The sequence below is a fragment of the Dunckerocampus dactyliophorus genome, chromosome 16, assembly GCF_027744805.1.
Source record: "Dunckerocampus dactyliophorus isolate RoL2022-P2 chromosome 16, RoL_Ddac_1.1, whole genome shotgun sequence".
In the NCBI taxonomy this organism is placed as follows: Eukaryota; Metazoa; Chordata; class Actinopteri; order Syngnathiformes; family Syngnathidae; genus Dunckerocampus; species Dunckerocampus dactyliophorus.
This window is the reverse complement of record NC_072834.1, coordinates 12542493-12556082: the sequence shown is the minus strand read 5'-3', so window position 1 is coordinate 12556082 and position 13590 is coordinate 12542493. Positions and strand designations below refer to the sequence as shown.

Here is a 13590-nt window from a genome sequence, read left to right as displayed (position 1 = left end):
TTAAAGTTCTTTTTGTTCAGCAGAAGTTTTCATCTTGGAACTCTGCCTTGCTGGCAAACCCAGTGTCTTTCATATGAAGTCATGAACATTGACCTGAAGTGAGGCCTGCAATTCTTTGGATGTTGTTGTGTGGTCATTTGTGACCTCTTGAATGAGTCGTCGCTGTGCTCTTGAGGTAATTTCGGTTGGCAGGCCACTCTTGGGAAGGTTCAACACTGTTCCATGTTATCGCCATTTGTGGATAGTGGCTCTCACTGTGGTTCGCTGGAGTCCCAAAGCTTTAGAAATGGCTTTATAACCTTTTCCACACTGATAGATCTCAATTAATCTCAGTTATGTTTTAACAGGGGGGCAATCGCTTTTCCACACAAGGCCATGTAGGTTAGGATTTTTTTTTCTGCCTTAATAATAAAACGTTTAATTTAAAAACTGCATTTTGTGTTCAGTTGTGGTGTCATTGACTAATATTTAAATGTGCTTGATGATCTGAAACATTTAAGTGTGACAAATATGCAAAAAAATAAGAAATCAGGAAGGGGTCTAACACTTTTTCATTCCACTGTATATTCACTAATATGAAATAAAGTCTACAACAAATTACCATAATTATCAAAGCAAAATCAGCAGCAATACAGAACACAGGGGATGTGCGAAAAATTTACCCGCTTGTGATGTTCTAAATTCCGCTGTTGGTGAATGCGCCTCAGTCGCTGTGACCGTGACAGGTTGACAATAAGGAAGTGCTGTGTTGCTTTTGTGGACAGTGATGGAGAAATGTGTGTGCGGCATTGGAATTGAGCACTACTGTTTACGTGTGCAGGTCGGAAAAAAAGTTTAAAAAGAGCTTTAGACTCTGTGCCTCCACTTACAAGACGTTACTTGCACGATATCAACTTCACACACTTTGCAGGTGACACAATCTGCATGAATTTAGCACTGAAATGAGGCACCTGTAAGCTACTTAGTTTTTTGGTCTGGTCACTACCGTTTATGTCAGCAGGGAACCGAATTTCGGTACTCATCCTTAGTCACTGGTGAGCTGGAGCCTATCCCAGCTGACTTGGGCGCCAGTCAATCACATCTAGATGAGCCTATTACTATTTTGAAGATGATCAAAGACATTTACACGGCAGCCCTTTAACTTACCTATAATTCGCCGGTTGAAATAATCTGGCAACATCCTTTCACAGACAGCCACTAAAAGCCAGAAGGCCTCCTCCTCTTTGGCGTAGAGCAGCAACACAGATGTGAGAATGTTCATGGCCTGAGCAGGAAATATGACACACTTCTTCACACTTCACTTCAAAATCTTATCAGTATGCATTTTTCCTCTACAAATAGGTGGCGGAGGCCGTGGAGAGACATTTGGGGGTATATTGCGAAAGCGTCTCAACAAAAGCAGGCTATGAGCTCATGATGCAGCTGAACAAAACCTAAACCTAAACCTAAACCAAACAGAATTAAACGGTACTGTGACGGTCGCTATCAACTTACTTTGTCATGTTCACATAAAATGGGGCGTTTGACGTCATATTATTCTACTTCCATGCAAAAATGAAGCGATCCTAGCCAGTGTATTTCACAAAAAGATGAGCAAGTAATTATAGACTATCATGAGGAGTTCAAAAAAATTATCATTGCCAAAAAGCAACACTGTCGCTGCCAATAGAGCGAGGGAGGACAACAACAGTCTTTTCAATTTTGAATGATGTCTGTATTGTTTTCATATTTTACTGATATCAATAATAGAATGTGTGTGTATGTGTTTTATTGAAAGCAAGGCTGAGAGTGCGCAGGCTATAAATGTTGTTTTTTACTGTGTCAGGGTGTACATGCAAATCTACTGTCTCTATACAATGACATTCAAGGCTTTTTTGACAGCTAGTGACTCATATTGCCCTTTACGTAAAACACTAATCTGTTGATTCATGGCCATATCAAAGTGAATTAATAAATTATACTCATTATCTGTGACAAATAAGTACGAGGTTGACTGATGAGTTGCATCAGTGTGCTCATGAGACATGCTGTACCTCGTGGCGACCACTAGTAAGCAGTGTTGACGTGTTTAGTGATGACTTTTCCTTTGTGACAATTTTTCCCTTTTTGTTAAAATAAAGAAGCGTGTTTTTGCAGTTGATTGATGCCTCAGAGTGCTTATTCCTTCAGCAAATAATGTTAATATAAAAAGACCAACAGGCTGAGTACTCATACAAGGGCTGCTAATGTGACATATACAGTACATCTGCTAACATCGGCCACATTAATATTCCATATTGCACTTTATTCATGACACTCGGCTCAAAAAGTGAGCATACCTAGCGTATTCCCTCGGCTAAAATCTAAGTCACTTATTTATGATTCATTTCATCAGGGACTGCTTGCGGATCAGCGCGATCTTAAAAAAGCCACTCCCGTCATAGTGCTGCTCAAATTATTGTTGCTGACAGGCCCACCGGCTTCTCAATAAATGGTGGCACCATCTCCAAATGAATTAAACAGTGAAACAGTGGCACTTTTATAGCTGGTTTTAAGCTGAAAGTCTGGACATAACTTGGTCAGGTCTTGGTTATGAGTTAAAGAGAGCTACCTTCGTTGAACAGGCAAGCCCGGCTTTACACAACACACCTCGCTAACCCACTAAATTCGCTTCGCAGAATACCCCCATTACCTGGCAGTAACCAATTTTAGGGTTTCTGTAGGCATATGCGGTGAGGACTCTGCGGAGAGCGGATATTCCAGTATCACTCTGAAAGGCAGGATGCTCAGGCAGAGAGCGATGCAGGTCTCTTTCGATCTCATCTGTCGCCAGCGTGCTTGTGCCCAGAGACTGTTCCACCAGCTCTGTGTAATAGCCGGGGTGAGTGGCCATGTCGTTTACAGCTCCTTATCCCCAGAGGTTAAAAAAAAAAAAAAAAAAGATTAATAATGTTGGGTATTTGCCTTATGCTTGTCACTGAAATGTGCTTGAGAGTAGGGCTGCACCATTTTTCACACACACAAACCACGTTCAGTGCCATGTGGTTTCATAAAAAAAAAAATTTAAATCACACTTTAAGTTATTATTATCATTATTATTAGACTCAGCATTGTTTTGTTCTGCTTTCATTCTTCATGGGGGGTCCCGTAAGGACAGCTCTTTTTTTTTTTTTAACAGAAATTAATACAAAGACAAATAATCCAGTAAGTTAAAAACATGGCATGCTCAATCACTCCACAATACAGTCATGCACATAATAACGGCCAGTCATTTCATTAATGAGATCACGTCTCCCGCAAGCTGATGAATGCTAGCCAGTACGCTTCAACATCAGAGCCAACTCGAGGCTCGCTGGTGGGTAGTGTCGGCCGTCATGCTAACTAAACTGCAGTGTGAGTCAGTGTGTAGAAATTTGATCACGTTAGTGTCACTCAACATTGCAATGTTGTTTAGATTTTTTCTGCAGCTCTACTTGAGAGGCATGTTTGATGTCGAAATACCTGAAAAAAGCATCCACAGCTCTCCTCTCAGGGCCTCTGGGACACCACGGACGATCAAGTCACGCGTCTTCCTGGTGAAAAACATACTTGTACCGCGTCCGTATTCCGAAAAATGGATGTTCCAAGACTGCTCCTTCATCTTTTCTTTAAGCTGTTCAACACAAGAATAAGCATATCAAAAGGAGGCATCTGAAGAATACTCGCTTTTAGAAATATACGATGGACAAATACGACTGTGACTTGACTATCAAACCTACAGGAAATCAGAATAATTTTTCAAAATCATGCTGCCAATATCAGTGAAATAACAACTTGCAGATTACATCAAAAAAGGACAGCTGTTTTATGACTGCGTCTAAATTGACCAAATTTCGAGACAGGCTAGGATGTGAGTGACAGGAAGAAAAGCTCTGACTCACTTGGAATACAATCATTTCGCACAAACTGTTGGTTTGCATGTATAAATCTTTAGACCCACAGGATATTCATCTCACTGTATATTCGGGTCAATATGGTAAATGAGCTAGCCTCCCTTTTGCAGCAATAACAACTGCAACCGAAAATACTACGGGTTGAGGTCATGAATCAAGTAAGATGAATACTTGTGATCAAAGGCTGCGGTTCCCAAACTTTTCACAGTCCTGTACCCCTTCAGACAATTGACCTGAAGCCACCTACCCCCTTTTTCCTGCACACTTCTTCATTTCTAAAATATCTTACTCTGAATTATTCCTCACCTGTTTAATATATGAAATAAATTATTATATACATTATTATATTTTCATTATTTAATAATGTATTACATTTATTCAATGTAATTTATGAATTGTAATAACATGAATTGTTCATATAACTCACACAGAACATTGAACAATTTCCTGTCTCCTTTCTTCTGCAGTGTACTTCCCACGCTGTGCAGGCGCTGTTCACACGATGAGATGTTCACGCACACTGTTGGGCTTTCAGAGGCCATTGTGGACATGCCGTTTTTAATTTTTATTCAAATACCGGTACTCCCTATGACAGTTTACCCCACTTCAGGAATCTAGGCCCACCCCCTGACTGATTAATAGGTATGTCTCAAAACTTGTTCATATATTTATTGGGCTGTCAGATGATTACAATTTTCAATCAGCATAATAACAGTTCACAAGGGAATTATAGTCATCCCTTGACACTTCACAGTTTGAATTTTGTGGTTTCACTCTATCAGGGTTTTTAAAATATATATTAATTAATAAATCATGCTGTTTCGTGGTTGAATACGGCCTATTAGTAGTCAAAAATATGCATATCGAAGCAAATTTTATGTTGTTTTTGCTTAAATTAAGCATTTTCAAACATGAAAATGGCCAAATGAACTAAAATACAAATATACGGCATTCAGAAGACGCAGTCAAAGACGGTGTGAAGTATATATAGTATTTTACAATGGTCACTAGGTGTCAGTAATGTTACAGTAATGTTCGATAAACACACACACGGCAGACTTGATTGCCGAAACAACAGGCTTTTATTGAAGGTTTGAATTACTGTATCTCACAACAGGCACAATAATCCCTAATAAAAACACAGGCGTCTGTTACGGCCATATCCCATGCCAACCTAAAGCTCAAATCTGAACACCCGACGTTAATTCTCGTCCGCCTGCCACGCAGCCCCCCTTGGGCACACATTTATAGCAAGAGCATGAGTCTTATGTCTTAAATGGCTTAATTTCTCTAATTGGGTAATAGGAGTGAAAAGGTGACTATAGGGGTGTTATTTCCTGTCTAGACGGCTGTATTCATGTTAAAAACCTTATTTTGAAGATCATAAACTGTTTTTCTATACTCTATAAAAATATTCTATTTATAAATAATGAATGCTACTTCACAAAAATTCATCATGGTCTGGCCTGGAATCAATTAACCACAATAATATATTATTAATTACTTTTATTATAATTACTGTATATGCAAAACAAAAATGATGGGTGCAGGGAGACTTATTCGTTATCATTTAGTCACGATTACTTAAATAAATTAGTTACCGCTGTTAACACATTATTTTTTACAGCCCTAATATTTCTACATGTTCTCAGTTTCACCCATGGCTTCCAGTCATTAGTCACATTCCTGGGTATGTCCTAAATGCTGGTGTGTATCATTTACCATTTTGGGGTCCAGGTTTTCAACATCTTGAGGGTGGAAAACAGTCATGAGAGCCTCAGTGCTCACTGCTTTGCTGCTGTCTTTCTGGCCCACCATGAGCGTCACATCCTCTGGGTTGTCCTCAAAATGGTTGATGAGCGACTGACACTCGCCCCGTATGACCTTGGTGAAGAGGAAGGATGTTAGAAAGAACCCCATGACTACGAGTCAAGACGTCTTACCTCAGCTGAAGCGGAGTGCTGAGGGCTGGCAATAATCCCACACCTGCTGCGGAGCGTGGTCGCCAGACGCTGGTAGTCCCGCACCTCAGTAAAACGCAGAGCTCTTTTCCCGCGCACACACACCGTTAAAGCGCGGCTGCTAGAATCAGGCTTCTCCACATTTACGACCTGGAAGATGTCACGGCGTGGGTCAGACAGGGAGTCATTTCATCAAATTCAGTATGGAAGAAGAAAATGTCAGTGTGGAATAAATCAATTGATGTAGTTTTATGTTTTACCTCCCGCATTGGAATGATGATGTGACATTGGCTACCATCCTGGCTGGCAAAACACAAGTAGTTCTCAGAGAGACAGATCTTGCCAAGTGTATTAAAATGGCTGAAAGGCACCCACAGGAAACTCTCGTGTACTTCTAACAGATTTTCCTCTTTGGGAAGCCTGAAAAATATCCGGAACTGCTCACTCTTTGCGTGAGCCTCTAGGCCTCTGCAGGAGAGCAAAAATTGTCATGAGCATCATCATGAACGCATCAGTAAGCAAATCTGCAGGCACATCTCAATGAAGCACCATATTTTTGACAGCTAATTTATTCCAGTAGATCAATTCAAAAAGTGAAACTCTAATATTCTATTGATATACTACACACAAAAGTGAAATATTCAAAGAATGTAATTCTTCATAATTTTGATGATTATAGTTTACAGCTAATAAAAAAACCCTAATTCAGTATCTGCTCAAATATGAAAAATGGTCAAAAAGTTGATTATTGTAACCTAATGGTTCACATGCTAATCAAAAAATAAATCGTACAAAGCCTTTAATTGGTCTCTTTGTCTTAATTTACCTCCTGAAACCAAATACATTTTGAACAATATTGTAATTTATTGAGATCCACTGTACATAGAGCCAGCTGGCCCCTTAGGCGGTATCATTTATTTATTTATTTTTGAAAAACCATGATAGAGTGAAGCCGCGAAATTCAAACGCAAAGCGGCAACAAATTGTATATTATGTATTTTATATAGCTTATTGCATAGTGTAAATGTAGCTTGTATATAGAGTTATTATGCGCAACTGTGTTGTTATTTTAACTGTTTGATGTTGATTGTTGTATTTATAATTTGTTATTAAAATTATTTATTCACTTATTTACAGGATTTTTATTTTGTGGCAAGGATATTTATATCGTTATTTGTTTGTAATTGAACCATGTAAACTGAATGACACAATATACAAATGAAAGACAATGGTAAAAACAATGCCATTCAAGTTTTTTGTATGCATAGGTTGTTTTTTTTGGTTTTTTAAACCTGTCCAGCCAATGGGGAAAATAGTATTGTTGATCTAGATGCCCTTACTAAACAGTAAGCGCATGTTAATCGGGGGATGCCACATAAATTCTTGCCTAGGGCGCAACACAGGGTAAGGCCGTCTCTGGCTGTACATTTACAGTACATATGCCACCCACACGCCTTTTGAAAATATGCTTCTTTAAACATTGAATTAATGTATTTTGTGCAAGACTAACAGAAGGCTTGTCAGCTGGGTGTGATTGACCTACTTAAAAACTTATAGGCGGCCACATTGTGGTTGAGTGAGCTGAACTCTGTTTAATCAGCGTCAGCAGTATGCGGCTGCTACCACAACAACCTTAACACAACTACCATAAATCATAGCTTGTGTACAATTAGACTATTTACAAAGTCAGTTCAGACACAGACATTTCTGCAGCTGCAAGTCCCCACTATCAGAGTGATGCTCTGATAGTGGGATTGGAATTGTCTTTTTTTTTTTAATGCGGGCTATTGTTTGAACACTACTTTGAACACATGTTCACAGCGACGTTGCTTTTTGTTCCTTCGATGTCCAGGTTAGTTTTACCCTGCTGATGATGTGTTTTTGCAATAGAAATCCTTCCTTAATCCTTGCATACTGGGAATAAGTGGGTCGGCGTAAAGTGTAGGTGTTCCTACTGGACATGTGGGCAGTGTTTCTGGTATTATGATGGAAGTTAGTTGTGATATGACTCAACCGCTCTCGTGGATGAATGCTTTTAAAGACGAGCATGTTGCTGGAGCTACGTCTTGTATGGTGCAAAAGTTATCATAAAACAACAGCCCTCTACATTTAGACTAGCTATACTACTAACAATAATGGCTGCCAAACAAAATCTCACAATAATTCAATAAAACGGTACCTCTTGGTAATTTGCAGGGGGTCAGAGAGTGCTATCTCTTTCTCAAAGGCCTCTTTGTCAAACAGGCGCTTGATGGAATAGTCAGCTAGCTGCTCCATGATGACAAATGTTTCATTAAGGTGCAGCAGCATGGAGAAGTAATGATCCTCCCCATGAGCCACCACATGGATGCTCTCCGTCAGGATGACATTGGATGTTTTCTCCAACCTCCAGATTTCGTCCCAGGAGATGACCAGTTTCACTAAAGATAAAGTGTAAGCCATAAATGTCTGCTTCAAATGCCATTATTACATCAACAGTAACATCAGCATCTACTGCTCTGTTCTAAATGAAGGGTAACAGTGAGTATGGAAATAAAAATCAGAGCCTGTGCTCACCCTCAGCTCCCAGCAGATAGGAATAGAAGCAGAGGAAGTTGGTGCTGAGGTACAACCAACCCTGGCAGGGCACTTTGCCTTTCCAGTAGCTGCACGAGTAATATGTAACCAGCTTTTCCTCCGCTGGCAGCGCAAACCAATTCTCAAACCTCAAGTACGCTTCTCTGAACTTCTCGGGATCATCCTCCAGCACGTGGGAAGTCTTCCCTTCTTCAGCAATCAGACCCTGAAAATACAACATACAATTGAACCTTGGTAAGCGTCATTAATCAGTTCCAAAAGGGCTGACTTAAACCAAAACAGATGTTAACCGAATACATTTTTTCCATAAGAAATCATGTAAATCCAATTGATCCGTTCCAGGAAGCCAAAACTGTTAACACAAAACACATTTTTATAATTTTACAATTATAGGTTTACATGCAGAAAACAATCACAAATGCATATAAAAACATGTAAATGATGAATGAAAGGGATAAATGAACATTTAGGGTTACTTTTACCTTCATTGGAGACGTGATTCTTGAAGTGATTGTTCCCAAACACACAAAGTGGTAGCGAGATCAACATCTTCAACACCACCTTCCTGTTTGGCCATGAGTTATTTATTTAATTAAATAGTGTTTCTCATCTCAGTAACCCAAAATGTAAGCAAACAAAGTTGCAAGTGCAGGTATTTTCATGAAGGTAAGAAATAATACTGAATTCAATAAATAACTCATGACAAAACAGGAAGATGGAAGGTGATGATCTTGCTGCCACATCATGTCTTTGGGAACAATCGCGTCTTCAACGAAGGTAAAAGCAACCTTAAATGTTTGTTTATCCCTTTCAGTCGTCATTTATATGCATTTGGAATTGTTTTATGCATGTAAAACTATAACTATAAAACCATAAAAACTTGTTTTTCTTAAAATTTTGGGAGTCAACCGTTGACAACATGGGCGACGTTGCTGAATTCTGGTTCTGGTTGCTATTTTGTTAGTAAGCTATGGTAACAAAAACGTTTGTGATAAAAATACATGAACACATTTAGACTCACGCAGTGTATAAATAACACAACAAGACGCACGCCATATTGTACGCTAACCAAATAAATGTAGGCAAAGCGAGGCAAAATTTTGAGGTAAATTTAAAAAAAAAAAGTTAACCAAAAAACACACTCACCGGGGCGGACGTTAACCAATGTTCCACTGCATTAGGGTCAGTTTCAATATCAGTTTAATAAAAAAAATGCAACAAAAAATGATATCCTTATGTGTGTGTGTGTGTGTGTGTGTGGAATAGAATGTTTAATTGAACACGATTGTTCACAATGGGCATTTTGTCTTGACGTTTTCGTACTCTGATCTTCCCCTGTACGAAGCTGGTGATGTCCTCGCTTGAGTCAAAGACAGAGAGCGTCCGCATGATGTTCTGCTGCAGCCAATCCCAGTGCTGAACAATCTCCTCCTTGGTGACACCTGATACAACATCGAGGAAGGGAAATGACAATCACAAAACATTATTTTACACAGATTTTTGCTATTGTTACATAGTAGCAAGAATGGAATGATATTATATGTGCGTACCACATGCTATGGACCAATACACTTGTGAGTCGGGTGTGTGGTGCAGTATGCGGAAAGGAGCCACTTTGGATGTGGAGTCCAGCACCGTGTCCAGAGTTCCCACAAGGAGACCTGCAACATAGAGTGCAGTGATATTTTTAACCAACACTGTGTGACCTTCATGCCTGCGTCAGCATTACATGGAATGTTCAGGCAAAGATAATGGCTACAGTAGATCCCCGCTTTTCGCAGGTGTTGCGTTCCACGCCTACCAGCGAATGGCGAAAATACATGAGTAGTTGATAGGCCCATAAAAATGTCACGACCCACTCCAAAGGGGCCTAGTGGTTAGCAAGTTGTCCTCACAGGCAGGAGATTGTGTGTTCGCATCTCTGTTGGAACATCTCTGTGCAGAGTTTGCATGTTCTCCAAGTGTGTGTGGGGTCCCACCAGGTAGTCCAGCCTAAGTTAATTGGAGACTCCAAATTGTTCATCAGTGTGAATGTGAGTGTGAATGGTTGTTTGTCTACACGTGCCCTGCGATTGGCTGGCGACCTCGACTCTCACCCGGAGACAGCATTAAGCGGTACAGAAAATACATGGATGGGCTCACTCCAACCCCTCCAAACCCCGCTAGCTTGATGTTGACGTTCTCCTCCGATTTTGGATCAAATTTGCAAGTGATTGTTGCAATTATTATATGAGATTCATTTCCAGACCTCCCCTCTTCTTGCTTCAATTGCCATTGAAGCAGGAGTCGCAGCACAAACCAAGCCCTCACTATGCTTCACACACTTACTAAATGTATTTAAAGTATAAAATGTATACACACTCACCACTAATGAGTGCTAATGGAAGATGATCGATGAAAAGACGGAATCGGAGTCATGGTGTAGCCTTCAACCTGGTCGCTAGGCTAGCACAAATGACGCCTAGTGATCAATGTTGAATATTACATTCACAATTTCAATGCATCTTCTTAATGCCTTATATTTGTATATTAGTTCATTGTCAATTTTTATGGTTGAAAACTCTTAGGCATTTGGTTAAATATGCGTGTTTTTCGACTAATAGGCCATAATCCAACACAAAACGCATGATTTATTAATTATTATATGTTTGAGAAACAGTGATAGAGTGAAGCTGCAAAATTCGAAACTCAATGTGGCAAGTGCAACTGTATAAGTTTCACTTTTGCGTCTCACACCAACTAGGACGTTCAAGGACCGCCGAACAAAGTGCAAAATCTCAATGCTTGTTTAACAGTAAAGCATGAACACATAAACAAGTACAAATTTTGTGCTTTTTTAACAGTAGCACATGTATGCTGTATATTTTACCTGTATTATCACATACTTATTACTGACTTAGGGTGAATGAGACGTGTTTTCTGTTAAAAAAAAAAAAAAGTCAAATTAAAAAAGAAAAAAAGCTTCCACTAAATTGCGGGACCGTATAAACTGTACTTAAAATTGCAGCTGTATTCTCCTTGGATGCACAGGTTTTAACCTTCCTACATGAGGACAAAAGGTGATGCTGACCAGAGATGGCCTGCATATGACCTTCAAATAAATCTTTAATATGGGTGCCAGATTGTGTCTCTAAACACGTGCTGACAGAGCGGAATGTGATTCTGAGCTCTATGTCAACGCTACGCAACTAAAACGAACCACATTTGGGGCTCAGGCTTCTTTCTCACATGCACGCCACACTAGCATGTAAATGCGCTGGACTTGCTGCTATAGTTGGCTTCTCCGTATGTTCTCTTAACAATTGAGTGATTAACGTATCACACGACATAATATAGCATCATGATCTCCTCTAGAGGCAACAATAGCCATTTCACTGAGACTTCACGGAGACTTCAACACCTGAAAGACGCTTCAGACATCAAAAGGCTCTCTTGCTGGAGAGGGCTTCAGCTGCATCACGTCACGCAACCGTCACTGTTAGATGAAGTAGTGGTTAACCTCCACCATCATTAAGGCAGGCACACAGGATTCACTTGTCCTCGTGGAGAACACTTTCCATTACCATTCATTATCTGTTCTTTATTTGACACTCAAAGAGCCCCAGATGTTATAAATTCGCAGACACAGCATTGGCATCTCATTGTCCTGAGTCTCAACTAAGGAATATGTACATTTAATTCAAATGATGACTGATTAATATTGTCAATTTGTGTGTGGTGATTTCAAAGTACCATGCTGTCTTTATTCTTGGGACGCTCCGATCAATCGGCCACCGATCAACATTGGCCGATTTCTGTAAAAAAAAGCGTGATCAGCGAATGTCGATAAACGCCTTTCAAAGCCGATCACAAAAAAACGATCGGCGGGCGGAGGCAAATCCTACATTTCTGCTGTGTCACGTAGGGTTGCCAACAAAATGACGCGTCTCGTATTGAGCTTGACACAGGCTACGCCAATCGATGGCAGCGCGTTTGAACACTTCCTTACCAAACTTATATCCGTTCAACTAATCTTGCATCTTTCTTTACATGCTTTGCCTAGCTGTCACTGGCTGTACTTTACTTTGGCGGCAGCTTAGCTAGCTAGCTATCTAGCTACAGAGCAAATAGCACAAAGCAAATGACAAAGCACAAATAGCATAGAGACCACATTGTTTGAGTGGAGATCTGCTTGGAAAATAAAGAAGTGTACAATTTAAATGATGCCAGTCATAAATAAAACACAAATAGTTGACAGCTGTAATAGTGATGAAGGTTGGAGCCCCCTGCAACCTGGACACTCAATTTATTCTTTAAGTTGAGCAGGACAGATTTATATTTTATAAAAGATATGTAATTGATTCTGTTAATTTCGTTATCTTGAGCTAGTACAAAAATAGTTTCACACAAATAAAGGCAAAAAAACAGGCAATCCTCTGGCCAATAGCACTCATCATAAATGCATTGAAAAATGTACAGTTAATCCATGTCACCCGTATCGGTATCGGCTGATCTCACTCATGGAAGATCGGTATTGGATTCGGCAGCATAAAACCCAGATCGGAGCATTCCTGCTTTATTCGTGTACATCAATCTACTCGACAATGTTGAATGCCTATATGGCAGCATGGAAAATTTACCTCCCATCTCCCTTGTGTTTCCACACCTACCGGTACGTAGAATATTATCTACACTTGTTATGTCCCTTGGGTGATATTTTGCATACTTTACAGAAAGTGTTTGCTCAACAAAGAAAGTGAAAGTGAAGATGTCTGAGCAGATTCACATTTTTGCAGCAATGTTGGTGGTCTGAGAATTTACTGGACATACTTTTCAATGTTTCCACTATTAGAAAACATGCATTATCACTAGTTTTGGGGGATTTCTTCTTGAAAGAGTAGTCATTTATGCATTTTTTATGGTTAACCTGGTCAGGGTCAGGGTCACATGTGAGCTGGAGCCTTTCCCAGCTGACTTTGGGCAAGAGGCGTGGCAGACGCTGGACTGGTCAAACTAGACGTGCAAACTCCACACAGAGATATCTGCGCTGAGATTCAAACCCACAGAACCACCTGTCTGAGAGGCCGATGTGCTATTCACATAATCATAATAATATACTATATAATAATAGCAATGTCTGCTTTTACCTTATAGATAACACT

General features: G+C 39.9%; 1 protein-coding gene across 4 annotated transcripts in view; it reads right to left on the bottom strand.

Annotated features, from left to right (window-relative positions):
* tbc1d8b (TBC1 domain family member 8B) overlaps window positions 1–13590 on the bottom strand; it is a 30648-nt gene that overhangs the window by 15409 nt on the left and 1649 nt on the right. For 3 of the 4 annotated variants that reach the window (XM_054755212.1, XM_054755216.1, XM_054755213.1), the window contains exons 2-11: window positions 10000–10110; window positions 9773–9891; window positions 8429–8654; window positions 8052–8292; window positions 6133–6340; window positions 5855–6022; window positions 5634–5795; window positions 3481–3631; window positions 2672–2886; window positions 1147–1264 (exon numbers count right to left, since the gene is read on the bottom strand). In XM_054755212.1, coding sequence (XP_054611187.1) covers window positions 1147–1264; window positions 2672–2886; window positions 3481–3631; window positions 5634–5795; window positions 5855–6022; window positions 6133–6340; window positions 8052–8292; window positions 8429–8654; window positions 9773–9891; window positions 10000–10110 — 1719 coding nt within the window. Of the gene's footprint in view, window positions 1–1146; window positions 1265–2671; window positions 2887–3480; window positions 3632–5633; window positions 5796–5854; window positions 6023–6132; window positions 6341–8051; window positions 8293–8428; window positions 8655–9772; window positions 9892–9999; window positions 10111–12181; window positions 12201–13590 lie in introns of those variants that run through there. The other variant, XM_054755215.1, reaches the window with a different exon arrangement.